This window comes from Ambystoma mexicanum, chromosome 5p (genome assembly GCF_040938575.1).
Source record: "Ambystoma mexicanum isolate Mex_15411 chromosome 5p, UKY_AmexF1_1, whole genome shotgun sequence".
Taxonomy (NCBI): Eukaryota; Metazoa; Chordata; class Amphibia; order Caudata; family Ambystomatidae; genus Ambystoma; species Ambystoma mexicanum.
In genome coordinates this window covers 1,115,894,682-1,115,909,697 of record NC_090930.1, presented here as the reverse complement: position 1 = coordinate 1,115,909,697, position 15,016 = coordinate 1,115,894,682, and the positions used below count along the sequence as shown (strand labels likewise).

The window sequence follows — 15,016 nt, the reverse complement described above, 5'->3', positions numbered from 1 at the left end:
TTCCAAAACCGAACCTCCTTTTATATTGCAAATTTCATCCAATCTTTCAGCTAGACATCATTTCACTTCTATATTGTCCCTGTGATGTGCATCTATTCCCCAGCCCAAAAACCGCATCCGATTTCGAGTATTTCATCCGTTTTTCATAGAAACCGTTTTTGACATTTAAAACTGCAAATTAGTAAAATGCAACTTTCCAACATGTGATTCGGCTGCATCGTGTTTTTGCTTTCCACTTGCGTGTTGAACTGTATGCCTTTTGTTGATCCATTGCCATGATGTTGCCAGTGTTTATACCTTCCTGCTATTGTGAGAAATCATATTTGCTTCATTGATTTAACCGTACATTCATTATTTGTCAAATTCCGAGTGTCATTTCATGCCATTGCAAAGGGCTTTAAAATCAGTTTTGCCTCTTATTGTGTGAGGGAAGGTCAGATTTTAATTCCTCATATCCCTGACTACCTGCTGCTTCTTTCTATCCACTCAGAAGTCGAGTAATTATGGGTTGAGGGAAAATTGCAGTGGGAAACCTTAACTTGGGTGCTATCTATCCTAATTGAAAAAGTGTTCCTATTCATTTGTGCTTTGGATCTGTTCTGGTAGAAGGTTAACAAAGTGTATTTCAGTGATTTTCATTGTAATTATCACCCCATTGGTGTTTGCTGCCCAACATTAAAATGGACCAACCGGCCTGGTTCATGGTCCATTGTGACCAAGTGTATTTGTAGAAGGGGGTGTGAGACGGGTTGTGTGCCATCTCAAATTGAATTCGCAGAAAATAAAGAGAAAGCATTCCAAAATGTGTGCTCCATCCAAGGCTAAGGGCAAGGGTCCTGGTCCGGTGTGTGTTGCCCGATTTAAATCCTTAATACAGCCAACAGTCTACCGCTGTTAGGCTGGTGTTTTGTTGGTTGTAGGCTCCTTCCAGATTTGATGAACACGGAAGAAACACTCCAATCCAGCCCCTGGCAAGCACCAAACACTCAGCCAAGCACTCTGCCTATAGTCCCTCGTAATCCATGAAAACCTTGCTTTACCTGAGCGAAAGGACTGGTATCCTTGTTGTAGAGTCCCTAATGAACGGGCCATTTCCATGTCTGCCTTGATGGTTTGCACTGTCTCATCCACCTTTTTCCAAAAAAGGTCAGTGCCATCAAACAGCATATCCCCAGACCTGGGTGGACATCTGGACATGCACCCACTCCGCCTCGACCCGCATCACCAATAAAGAATGCGCATACAAGCTCATGCTACGCTGGTACTTCGAGCCCCTCAGACTACACCACATGAATGCGCGTCTGAACGCTGCCTGCTGGAGGGGATGCTCTCAGCCTGACTCCTTTTTCCACATGTGGTGGTCGCGTCCAAGGATCCGGCAATTCTGGGAGCGATGTTTGCAGATGATCGAGCAAATCACCGGGTGGACTCTCCCTGTGGAGCCCGAAACAGTTCTCTTGGGGGTCCCAACCCCTGGATCCTATCCCCGCTCAGGGAACGGAGCAAAACTGATAACGCAATGCCTCCCGGCAGGTAAAACTGTCCTAGCACGCTTCTGGAAGTCCCCGGACGGCCCATCTATAGCCCACTGGTGGGGCAAACTATGGGACATCCTTATAGCCGAAAAAGTGACCGCGGCAAAAGAGGGGGCGCTACACCGCTTCCAGAATGTCTGGGCCCTGGTGTTGGACTACGACCAGCGTTTCCCCGCTTTGACATTCAAACCGCTTAATGCACGATGGACCCTGAAGGACGCGGTACCTGCCTGAGCTGCAGGGGCCTCAACTGTATCCAAGGAATGGGGGAACTGGGGAAGGACTGCTGGAGGTTGGGGGGGGGACTGCAGGGTGGGAGGATGAAGGGGGCGATGGGGTATGATTCTAAAGTAAAATGTTATGGGTGTGTTCTTAAGCAATGTCATTGATAATGTGTCCTATCTTGGTTTAAAATAAACATATTTAAAAAAAAGGCATATCCACTACTTTTGACTGTACCTCTGACTGGAAGTTGGTGGCTTTCAACCTTCCTTGGCAGCGTAGCGCTTCCCCATTACCCGTCTGTCAGAACCCCAGTATCAACTATGTCCACAGCAACGGAGATAGCATGACCGGATGCCCCTTCCCCTTCATGCAGCAATGTCAGTGCCTCATCCTGCTAATTCTGGGAGAATATCTAGTATGAATTCTAGTTTGAACCATAATTCACGGTCGTAGCGGGAGAGATGAGCGTTAGCCGCTTTAATGGTCGTCTGGGCTGTAGAGATGACTCTCTTTCCAAAAGCATCTAGCTGCTTTTCCTCTTTGTCTGGCCGCACCATACAGGGAGAAGAGGGATTGGCAGAACGCTTACGGGCTACTGCATAAACAACTGAGTCTGGGCAGGAGTTGTGTGCGCAGGCATTTGGGTGCTGAATCTGGGACCTTGTACTTTTTCTCAAAGCTATCCTTCTTAGCGGATTCTGAGAATAGGATTTTGATGGCAAAGAGGCCGTCCTCCCAGAGATCTTCCAGCACTGGGATGGCCATCATTGACTTCCTGGAAGATTCCCATCGCTAGTAGAGGGAATCCTCCTTCTTCTGTTCTTCAGGTAGAAGGTCAAAAAGCTTTGCAGCTCGTGTCATGAGGGCATGGAAGGTGCCAATCTCATCTGGGGAAAATCTCTTGGTGGTAGGTCTACTGGCTCACCGTCACCTGCTACCAGATATTAAAACTCGTCTTGGAGTGGTGTTAGGCGTTTCAAGTTGTCTCCACCTCATGTCCCCTTCTTACCAGGCCGGCTCAAACAGCCACGGTGGACCAAGCGAGATCTGGCACTAATGGATGCCAGCGTTTGTCCGCATTCTACATGATTCTAGTTCCCCAGCCAAGATGGCAGCCACCGGAATGTGATGATCGTGTCCCTTTCAAGATGGCAGGTGGGAGAATTCCCCTCCACGGCACGCCAACATCAGGTTAAAACAAGCAGCATAAAAAGACTGCACTGACATGAATCAGATGTCTTGAAATACTTTGAAATTGAAGGATATTCTAGGTACTTGGCATTCTGGTATTTTGATTTAAGTTACTTGATCCTTGGTAGAATATCCTATTCCTCAGTAGTATTCATGGGGCAGACCTTTTCTGGATTGTTTGTGTGAATTTAACATGGTGGATGGGTCCTGGATGTTCACGCTAGACTGTTGGAATATTCAAGTAAGTTACTTGAAGAAAGGGGAGGGGGTGGGGATTTAAGCATTCCCTCTAGGTTTAAACTTGGTCATTCGTACTAAGCATGCCAGCCCTGTAGCTCCAGAGTTCATGTCCCGGAACCTGCGAAAGGGGGCACAGACACAAAGCCGCTTCCGCCAAGCATAGAAACCCTTCCCGTCTGCATAGATTGATCCAGGGGGAAGCTTTTCTTCCTTGGATGTGAGTAGTCCTTCCTGATGCCCAAAAGAAGGACTTTGAGAGAAAACCCAAAGGCAGCAGAAGGTAACAACTGGGTGCCTGGGGATCCATCTGATGGAGAGTCATCAATGTCCGTATCTGTGAGGTTGACTGGTGGAAAAAGTGGAGCCCTTGCAAGCTGTCCCAAAAGGTGGAGGAGAAACGAGGCCTTCCCTTGTAGGGTACCCACAGGGTTGCACTGGTGGCAGCAATGGTGTAGCCGAAAGTTGATGATGTAGCTCAGAAACTACTGTCTGTAGTGTAGATAGTATATCCATAGGCATCTCTCGAGCCTGAAGATACATGCTTTGGGACAGAAGGCCTTGCAGGAGGTTGAGGTGCCACTGGAGGACCTTGAGGTATAGGAAGGCCTGGTCTTGTTGGACCTGGAAGAAGCATGCTAACAATAGGAGATGTAGCTTCTCCTTTTTTGTTTTCTGAGAAGAATACCTCCAAAACCTCCATGATGAAATCAGCACCCTGTTGCAGCAGCTGTGCAGGAGGGGCAATGGATGGATGGGGAACTGCATGGGGTGCATAAGGAGCCAGTGAAAACAGTGGCTTAGCACAAGTTGGCCTGGGGCGGTATGATAATGCACACTGGACATCCCTTTCCACAGCAACTCTCTTTTGAAACGTGCAGAGCAAGGGCATCTGTAGAGGCATCGCTGACGATGTGGACATGCTTGGTGATGGCGCAGGTCTGGATGGCAATGACGTCGAAGATTTGATCTTCAACAAAGTGATTGATTGGACAGAAGCAATAGTTTTCCTAGTTGACATAGTTGCCTTGGTCATGGATGAGGTGGTCCATGTAGTTGTCGACAGGTTGGTCATCGTTAAAGAGGATTTTTTCATTGACAAAGATTTGGGCTGACTGTGTGTCATCAACAGGGTCATCAATATAATGGAACTGTAGTCGTGGGCACGCGTCACTTTTCTGAAGAGTGCTTGGATGACGAAGACATCGAAGAAGGTGCTCGAGACTGAAGTGTTCACTGTGACTGTAGGCATAGGCAGAGATGTAAACGATATTGTCGATGAAGGAGCAGCGCAAGAGTGTTTTCCATGTTCCCTTTTTGCATTCTTTCCCCGGGAAAATTCCTCAAGGGGCTTCGACCTCTTTGAAGAGGCAGTGCACTCTATGGGTCTGCTGTGCCTGGCACAACTGCAGATAGAGGCCGAATCAAATGCCCCGGCACCTTCATCCAAGCAGGCCACTAATCTGGGGCGGCAGTCCTTGCGGGTCTTGGATGGGAACGACTGACATATGGGACAGTGGTTCAAGTCGTGGTCCGGATAAAGACAGTAGAGACACTGTTTATGAAGATCTTCAATGTAAACGTTCTTCAGGTTATATGTCGAGCAGGCCTTAAAAAGGCTTTTCTTCCTCGTGTCTCTCATCTCAATGGACTCCTGAAAGCCTCAGATGGAAGATCTGAGCTTCGGAGGCAATGGAATGGGCTGAGACAGTGCTGTAGGCGAGAAACCATGTGTCGCCAAAACCGGAAGATTTGATAAGTAAATTATCAAAGACAGAAAATGTAAAAATTGGAGAAAAGAGAATTGTCAAGGGCTACCAACACTTAACGCAGGTAAAGAATCTTAAGATGCCCACCATGGGCAGAGCTAAGGGGACATCTAATTGGTTGTGGGCAGTATGACCCAAAATGGCTCTAATAGAGCACTAAAGTGACAAGCAGCTTTAAAGTTTAAAGGTAAACTGCTTTAATGTTACAGAGTATTCCCAGCCAGGTGACAGGGAATATTCAAAGAGCATATGAATCCACGAAAGATCCAACATTGGAGAGACACTTTAGAAATAGAAAACCACTTTAGCAATAGGGAAAGCTATGCATTTTTACATTATTGTTTAATGAAATCCTTAAGCAGTCCTCTGTGAGTCAGATACTGCCTTCTGGTTCACCACCACATATGATGTCAAGTGGGATGGCTGATTACCTGATGGAGAGTCAGACCCATCTGTTGATCATATGGCCAAACCCATTGACAAACTTCTACCCATAAGCCAGTTGGGTGTAAAACCGTCTTTGGGATGAACCCCCAAATCTACTAATTTAGAGACATTAGATCCTACAGCCTTCTCCGCTAGTCTCCTGATAGATTCCGAGGACAAATTAGAAGTAGAAAACACCCTCTTCTGAATTTTTTCTAGAATCCACATTTCCAAACGTAGAAGTAAATGTGCTCGAGACCCTCCTGCAATTGGTTGTAGACCACCACATCCAGATAGACCAACGTCTCTAGGAGACCCTCAACCAATTAACAGGGGGTCCGAGTCACCAGGTCCTACCTCATGGTGTACTCCAACCCTACCACGAGGGAGATGATCTTGGAGCCACTTCATTAATTTTGAAAGATTAGCCGCACAATTTAATTGGAATGAAAATCTAAAGATCTGCTATCTGGCCCCTCTACTAAAAGGAGAAATGCAGGTCATGTATCAAAATATGAATCCTCAGGGAACTGCCTCCTTTGCAGATATCAAGAGGGTCCTGTTGGAGCGAGTAGAACAGACTGAGGCCTTTTATCGGCTCAAATTCCATAATATCCAACTACTCCCAAATGAGAGTCCCTTAGAATTAGCTGGTCGGGTGCAGACTGTTCTCACCCAATGGCTCAGAAGAAAAACCCTACTGGAGATCTTAGAGGACATTGCCAATTTGTTGGTGCTCTACCCCCATACCTACAGCAAGGTATTTTACAACAATCTGAACCTTCCCTTGAGACTTCTGTTCAGACTGCCCAGGCACACTCAGAAACCATCAGGTATTTCAAAACCACTGGCAAACTCAAAGAATAGGAGGGATTTTAGACCACCTCCCTGAGTTTCTCCTCTGGAGAGATCTGGTAAAACCGAGAGAGGTTACCCTGCAGGGAAGCCATGCTAAAAGAGAAACCGAGTAGGAAACCTATATCTCTTCCCTCAATAAAACCCACTCGAGAAGAGGTAGAACAAACCAAACCACCTCTTTCTATTATACCCACCAGTTTCTCGTGTGGGGAGAAAGGTCACTTCGTCCGAGTCTGTCCTAAAAACATCCCTGACGAATTTATGGAGGTAGGATGGATGGCTGCATAACAATGGAGAGGGGAAAAAGAGTTTGAAGACAATACCGACAAGGCACAAGTCTGCTATTGTACACATTGACCCTTCCATAGTCAAGAACATGTGCAAGTCAACAGCATTTGGGGCAAAGCACTTATTGACCATGGGAGTAAACAAAGTGCAGTATGGTCAGATTTAAAATATCCCGAAGACCTAAATGGGGAGGGGAATGTCAAGATTACATGCGTCTACGGGGATGCCAAGATCTACCCCAAGGTTCCTCGTCTGTTAGTCATCAGAGGTCACTCTACTTATATAAAAACTGCAGTAGTACCTGGTCTGCCCGAGGAGGTTACTATTGGTATGGACTTTGACTTTTTACGATCTTTTAACCCCTCCTCCTTATGACCAGAATCACTCAAAGGGATGCTCCCCCTTGTCATCTTAAGAAGCCTTTGAAGATAATAAAATATTACCTGGCTGGAAGTGGGAATATAATAAACCCCAAGAGGCCCGGACCTCCGAAGGGTGGAACTAACATCTGTGGAAAAAGACAAGTCACCAAAAACCGGATTTTGTTAATCCAGTCCCCCTTAACGACAAGGGGGAGCCACACTTCTAGAGTATTTGTACCTTCTCTTCAAGGGGGAGATAGCCCCTTTCAGGCTAAAGGGGGCAAAGACTCACACTCCAGAGAGGAACTCTCTATATACGGAACATTATCTGCCTACATGGGAATTTGACAAAATGTTATCACTTCTCATTTGAATACTTCTGCTTTGACCCGACCAGGTAGTAACATTTCCTCAATCTCTTTGGTTTCAGGTAATATTGGATCTCGTCTGAATTACACAGTAAAAAGGAAAGGCAGACCCATTTGGGTTTTAAGGACTAACTTTAAACCAAGAGGAACTCTGAATCTAGAGAAGAGAACCTTAACACAGGGGAGAGCCTCTGATGTAGGTACGTCCTCAAGGGGCAGAGCACTGTGCAGCTGAAGAGCCAGCGGCAGCCTGAGAGAGAGAGAAGGCCATAAACCCAGTGTATCGAGCAGTAGAGCAATTGCTGCTGAGACAGAGTCATAGAGATCGTCCCGCTTGGTTGCGTGACCACGAGGAAGCCATGGTGGGCCTGGAGCCCACTAAACAACACTGAGATCAGTCAAAACTGGAGAAACGAAACCTCCCATCTGCCGGTGTGTGCTGGGGCTACCAAATTTAACAGACGCAAGTTAGCGATATTCCCGAAAAAGTAGAGAATGAGAGAATGCGAAGCTGCCATATCCCGACATCAAGCCCTGTGAACCAGGCAAGCTCAAGCGAAGGTATCCGGGTGGTTCAGAAAAGGGAGAGGCAACTGGGACTCAATGAACTGTATGAAGCAAGTTATAATACCAGTTCCAGGAACCTGAAAAATCTTAAGTATCAACAGTGGAAGAAGCCACAAGCGTTTTACGATATAAAGATTGAAGAGGGTTGGCAATGCCCTATGAGAAACATTGAGCAGAATGCTGATGACAGGACCCTGAGAAACCCTAAGTATAGGTGTTGGGGAGGGAATCTGAGAGCTGTCCGACAAAGATCGGAGGGGGCCGACAGTGCTCTATGAGAGAAATTGAGAAACCAATTGAACTAAGTGTGAATACAGGTTATGGGAGCCTGAGAAACTTGCAATGCAAGTGTATGGAGAGGTTATAGGAATTGTATCAATTGGATGAGAAGGGACAAGAACGTCCAATCAGAGACTGAGCGAAAATTGAATAATCTAAAAGAGATAAAATAAGAAAGAAAAGATTAAAAGATCACCATCAAAAGGGGTATGAGAAGGATACAGGAAGGTTCCAAGACCCCGGCTAGACCAAGTATACAAATCAATATCAACCAATACAGAAGTTTGTAGGAGACCGATAAAGAAACTTGAGGAACTTTCCTTATTGACTTTTGGACTTTTGTCTGAGCAAACAAGAACTTTGTTTTCATGGGATAACCTTGAGAAGAAGCCCAGTGAAGCCGGCTAAAGGGAGGTTAGCAGAAGCTGAACATGGTGTTGGTGTTTAGTTGTTCGTTACGGTGGTAAGACTAGTTGGAAGTAGGTTTTGGACCTACAACATTTTATTTTGGACTTTTGACGATGGACAAGCACCTTTAGTTAGTTTGGTTAGGTAGGTAGGGAATATACACTTTAGCAATAGGGAAAGCTAAGCATTTTTACCTTATTGTTTCATTAAATCCTTAACGCATCCCCTGTGTGTCAGACTCAGTCTGATCGCCACATAGCCTTCTATCACCGGAAACCGAAAACTGTAGCTGACAACTTTTGGCTTCTTGGCTCAGACCACTAACCTATGAATTTCCACATAGAACAGAATAGTCCTTCACAGGGGTCTGAGGTCCCATCTGCATTGGTGTATAATCACTGGAGTCCACAGCATGGCCTAAGAACCCATGAAGCAACTGTCTCTGGAAACTGCAAAATATACCCTACAGAACTGCATACCCGGTCAGAGAGTACCACTCTCCTGACACTACAAAGCTGCTGCCGGGCATGTTCATTGTTTTCTTCTTCCCCTCTGTTCTTTTAATCTTCATGAACGCTTGAGAGCCTCTCTCCAATTGAACTCCAGGAACTGCTCCTTGGGGGCACTTTCACACTGAGGTAACTCTCTCCCACCAGAAACTACCCACCCCTATTCACAATAGTGGTCCCACTTGGTCTCTTGTAAACTTGCCTTACAGACATGAAAAGTATTTTACATACCTATTACTACTGTTTTTCAGGAAGGACTTTGAATCGAAAATAACTCCTATTTAAAATTGAGGTGTCCCTGCTACATTATGACCTCTCCGTTTTACAAAATTATACTTGTGTGTTTTTCTCTTTGCTTTTCCTTAAAATCAAGATTTTTTTGTACAAATATGGTGTCTGGACGTTCTCTTATTTGGTACTAAGGAAACAATGTATACTGTACCTGTGAACCATGCCTGCTTTCAATAAGGCCTCGGCTGCTTTGTCATGTCTACCACTTTGAGAGCATTGTGAGCTTGAGGAGCCTGGACGATCTATTTGAGGAGCCTAACTATAGGGTCTTAAGGGGAATCTCACTAACAAAAACATTGGCTACGGCACTAGCTTCCTGTAAAAATAAGTAACTGTATATCTCGAGGGCAGCAATACACTAAACTAACACTGCACAGGTAATCACATTTGCCCAATCTCAAAGTAGTTCTTTCTTCCCCTAGTGGCACTTTACTGCCTACTCCATGGTGGTATCCACCGCCGACTTCTTTCACACGACTGCAGTGCTGGATTTTTCAAACCGGTACAGTGAGTAATGTTGTAGACAAGGTCTACTGAATCCCTAGAATAAAATATTTTCCAACTTTGAAAATGTAATATTATAGCGATGTTACCTTTGGTATGTTGGATACAATCTCATAGGTCACACCACAGGAATAAAGTATGTTCTTTGAGGACATTCTGCGCTTCAAACTCTGAGTGAAACTCTGCAATCAAAGAGGAAAGAAAAACAAATTAATCTAATGGCTCGCAAAATCTGCTAAAATGTATAGTTATGGGGCACATATTGCATTAAACTAACATAACATACTAAAGTTATAAGAACTATATGAACTTACTTTAGTGAAACTATTGGATTTACATAAAATGCATTCTTCTGACTTTGCCAGGTTTGACAATTGATCCCACTTATCCACCACACCACAAGAGCAATACCAGACAGTAGTACTAAATTACTAAATTGGATTATGCACAGGTGATCTGTGGAAGATGGCTTGTGTGCCATGCCAACTCCGGAGGGATAGCGGAGCGGCACAGGATGAAGGAAACACCCTGGGCATGCCCTGACTGATTCCCAGGACACGGGACGCCTGCTCTGGACAACAGGCTGAGAGAGGTCAGATGTACGGACTGGAGGCGATCTCAAGATGGGCCTGGCCGAGGCCTGCTTCTGCGAGACGGCCGGACCGGGAACGGCAGAGCCCTGATGCGGCTGAGAGACGCCTATGGATGCTAGTGGCGGTGCGGAAAGGATCAGAGGTTCTGGTAAGCTGATGCGCTTTGTGAGCTGCTGAACCTGTGAGTGAGCTGGCGATCCATCCTGCATGGACTGTGCTGACCTTGTGGACTGTGGGTGGGGCGAAGGTACCATGCAGTTATCCACCCCCCTCAGGGACTCTCCTGGCTGAGGTGTCGTGGCCACAGCACACCCCTTTCTGTGTGCTGCAATTGGAGGGGTGCAGCCTGGAGAGAGGCGAGACATACCTCAGAGGCTTAGGTTGTGACATGGAGGCTGGAGCCTCTTATGTCCTGGCTGCCACAGCGCTGCGGACTGCATTTCATTTTCTAACTGCAGGCTTGTTGGTCCCTAACCCAGGCACCGCCGGTTGGTGATCTGTTGGAGGCCGGTGGATAGTGGCCGTCCGGAATTGGATTGGTGGCGGCTGCAACTAGTGATTTTGGCATACCACAGAGAAGAGTGGTGCCAGCAGCACAGCTTATACTAACTGTTGCCTCTCACCCTTGTCTTGCTGACACTCCTGGGACCCATTATAGAGCTACTAACCTGTAACATAGCTTTATATAAGCCCAATAAAATCAAGGTCCTCCGATATCAAGGACCTTCTCATCGTACCTGAACCGCACAGGCTTAGCCGTATGCTGGACTCAGACCTTCTTGATACCCCTGCGGCAGGGATACTGATTCCACCCCAGCCACCAAAGCGGACATCGCCGATCTCCTTTAAGGCATCAAAACTGATGTAGTGTGTGAACTCAAGCGAGATATATCGGAATGCAGGCCGATTTCTCCAAGGCTCTGACTGACATTAACAATAACATTAACACAATGGGAAAGAAGCTTGAGGATATTGAAAATTCAGATATGGAGATCTCCAATGACCAAATGGGCATGGAACAACACCTATCCACGGTTGAGGAGCAGCAAGCACTAATGCTGTCAACAATCGAAGTGGAATCCCTGAAGCAATCACGGATCACAGTTTGGAACATACGTACAAGATCTCTTTCGTGAAATCCTGGCCCTTGCGAGTGACGCAGAGATACTCTAAATCGCATGCACTGGCTGTTCTCTCCATACCAAAAACAGAAAGGCTTTGTCCCCAATGTTCTGACCAGGGTGCATTTCTTCCACATGAAGGAGGACATTATGAAGAAATCTAAAGGGACCCAGAACTATGCTTTTCATGGGACAAAAATCCATCTCTTCCAGGATCTGGGGCGGCTTACCCTCCAGAAGAGATGGGGTATGAGACCAGTTACTACTTAGCTCTGTGACTACTGCGTCCAATACAGATGGGGCTTTCCATTCAGGCTCGTCTTTGACTATGATAACACTCATTGCCAGATATCTTATCTTAAAGAAACTTGCAGAGCGCAGCATAAATCCGAAGGCATCTTGGCGCTAAGCTAAAGGGAGATCTGTCCAGTCCACCGGAAAAAGCTAAAACAGAAAAGTCTGAAGCGCTCGACGGAACAATAGGTGAGATTTAACGCTGTGCAGTGGGAAAGGAAGCTGGTGGCAGGCCTTAGCAGCCGCCACCGGGAAAGCATGCCCACCCTTACGGGCAAGCCTGACACTCGGGAGCTGTATGGTCTTCAGATCATGTGAACGCAATGACCTGGAAGGTATGTACAGCCCAAATTTCGTCTGAAAAAATTCAGCACCTAAACCATAGAAGGCCTTGTGTACTATGCACAGCGCCTTGAACCTAATATGTTGCTCCACAGGGAGCCATAGAGGATATCCTCTATGGACGAGGCAAATGCTCTTTTTGGCACTCAATTTCCCATTGGCGAGGATCCTGAGCGCCCCACACGGCCACCCCACTACCTGCGATGGGAGCGAAGGCCAACTAGTCTCAAAAAGAAGAGGCAGTGACATTGCAAAGCTCTGGATATAAGGTAGGAGGAAGAGCCGGACTGAACACAGCGCGCTGTGACGATTAACCAGGCCTTGTTACTTCACCCTAGGGGACAGCCCTTTCCTATGCGGCTAAGGAGTCGAGGTCGCTACTCATCGATGATGGCCGCCTGATTTTGGTGCTCCCGCTCCATACAGAAGAACAAGTTACTTTCTTACCTGGTAACGTTCTTTCGATGGGATGGTCCGACGACGTATTCCATATCTATGACAGGTAATGTCCACAGCTGTGCTCCTTCGGAAAATCTTCGGCATCTGCGTCCTGCGTCAATGACGTCGATGCGCCGTCCCCGAGGACCTCCTCAGACGGCCGACGTCACCCGATGTGATAAGTAGGATGCACGACGCCCGTAGCCTCAGTTGTAGTTTTTTCCCCCAGAACGTGTGCCACCAGTTTTCTGCCAGTCAGACACACAAGGCCTTGCGGAACGCAAGCTGCAATCGCAAAAGAAATTCTGCAGCGGGGAAGGTAGGGAGGGAGCGATATGGAATACATCGTCGGACCATCCCATCGAAAGAACGTTACCAGGTAAGAAAGTAACTTGTGCTTCGAGGGGATTGGGTCCTCCGACGTATTCCATATCTATGACAGACTGCCAAAGCAGTACCAAGCAAGGAAGTGGGAAAATAATTTAGAACACAAATTTAGCATAACCAATCAAATTGCGGAATAAAGGACTGCCTTACCAAAGGCCAGATCCTGCCCTCGGGTGGAATCGAGGGAGTAGTGACGTACAAAAGTATGTACTGAAGCCCAGGTGGCTGCATCCCAGATGTGACGAATAGGAACACCCCTCTGCAGGGCAGTAGACGCAGCCACTCCCCTGGTATAATGGGCCCGCAAGCCAGCCGGAGGATCCTTACCCGCCAAGCGTTAACACTCGGAGATAGCGAAAATAATCCAACGAGACAAAGTTTGTTTCGTCACAGCTTGTCCCAAACGCTTTCCAGCGTAACAAATGAAAAGTTGATCGTCCACTCTGAACCAGGACATGCGCGAAATATAAAAGCTCAACGCTCTCCTAGGATCAAGCCTATGGAGCCTCTCCTCTTCCTTACCAGGATGTGGAGGAGGATAGAACGCCGGAAGAACAACCTTCTGGCTCAAATGAAATTCCGAAACCACCTTCGGAAGAAAGGAAGGACAAACTCTAAGGACAACCCTGTCCTTATGAAACACAGTGAAGGGTGGCTTAATTGAAAGTGCCTGTAACTCACTCACTCTGCGAGCGGAAGTAACCGCAACCAAAAATACAGTTTTCAGAGTCAACAGTCTCAAAGGGCAAGAATGCAAAGGCTCAAACGGAGCACCCATAAGAAACTTAAGAACAAGGTTCAATTCCCAACCGGGCACCAGAAAAGGTGTCGGAGAAAACACATTAGTGAGCCCTTTCAAAAACTGAGAAATTAAAGGAATTTTAAAATGGGAACATTCTTCGGACGAGCGCTTAAATATGGACAGCGCCGCCAGGTAACCTTTAATGGTCCCCACTTGCAAGCCCCTGTGGGCCAAGGAAAGCAAAAAAGACAGAACCATGGGAATTTCACACTCAAAAGGATCCACATTCTTAACTCTGCACCAGTCGCAGAACTTTCTCCAACGGCAACGGTACAGAGACTTTGTTGCCGAGCGCCTGGCGGAGAGCAACACCTCCATCATGTCTTCAGAGAGGTCCCAATCCTTATACCTCAACGTTTCAGAAGCCAAGCGTGAAGGTTGAGGGATCTGGCCTCTGGATGGAGAACCTGACCCCCCCCTCCCGTGAGAGCAGATCGTCTCGGTAGGGAAGACTGTTAGGCAGAAACCTGTGCTGTTCCCTCTGGGACCACTGCAAAAGATTTAGGACTACAGGTGTTTGGCAGTAAACCCACTTGGTAGCAGTCTGTACCACACAGATTCACTTGGTAGCTGTGGCTGAGCAGTCAGACTTCCCTCAAGAAGAGGTAAGCAGTATACAGAGTATTCACAATGGGTCAAGAGAACACAATAGAACAAGTAACCACTGACCAGGGCTTGGTGTAAAAGAGAGATAATTATTTATTTAAAACCACATCTAGAAAAACACAGAGGCACTAATAGTAAGCAATTCAAAAACACGGTCACTAAAAGATATACACTCCCTTAAAAAAATATTAGACAAGTCTTAAGTAAAGCCCCACTTATTTTCAGACAGCGGTGAGAGCTTAACGCAGATGGCACTCTAATAATTCGTTTAAAAAAAGGAGAGAAAAGCAGAGAATAAATTGAAACAGATCCCAACACTTTTTCACGAACACAACAAGAGAGGAAGGCAAAGAAACACAGTGAATTCAGAGTCAGTAGGCCGGATCCACTTTAAGAGGATCAAAACTAAATGTGTCCAAGGTCACACGGTTGCAGTGCACAAAAGTCTTGTAACGGTTCAAAAAGGAGTTGGACCAAAGAAAGGGACCAGTTAGAGGGTCAAGGCGGCCAGCCCAGTCCAGAAGGTTAAGGGGTTATTACCACCTTGTAGCAATCTTTAGAAAGGGAGGCCTAGCGGACACGGTACCTTAAAGTAGTGAGAATACTCCAGCGGGGG

At 46.6% G+C, this 15,016-nt stretch overlaps 1 protein-coding gene across 5 annotated transcripts in view; it reads right to left on the bottom strand.

Moving 5' to 3' along the window:
• KIF13A (kinesin family member 13A) overlaps positions 1-15,016 on the bottom strand; it is a 2,203,773-nt gene that overhangs the window by 487,826 nt on the left and 1,700,931 nt on the right. For all 5 annotated transcript variants that reach the window (XM_069613597.1, XM_069613593.1, XM_069613596.1 and 2 more), the window contains one exon: positions 9,907-9,999. In XM_069613597.1, the coding sequence (XP_069469698.1) occupies positions 9,907-9,999 (93 nt within the window). The remainder of the gene's footprint in view (positions 1-9,906; positions 10,000-15,016) is intronic.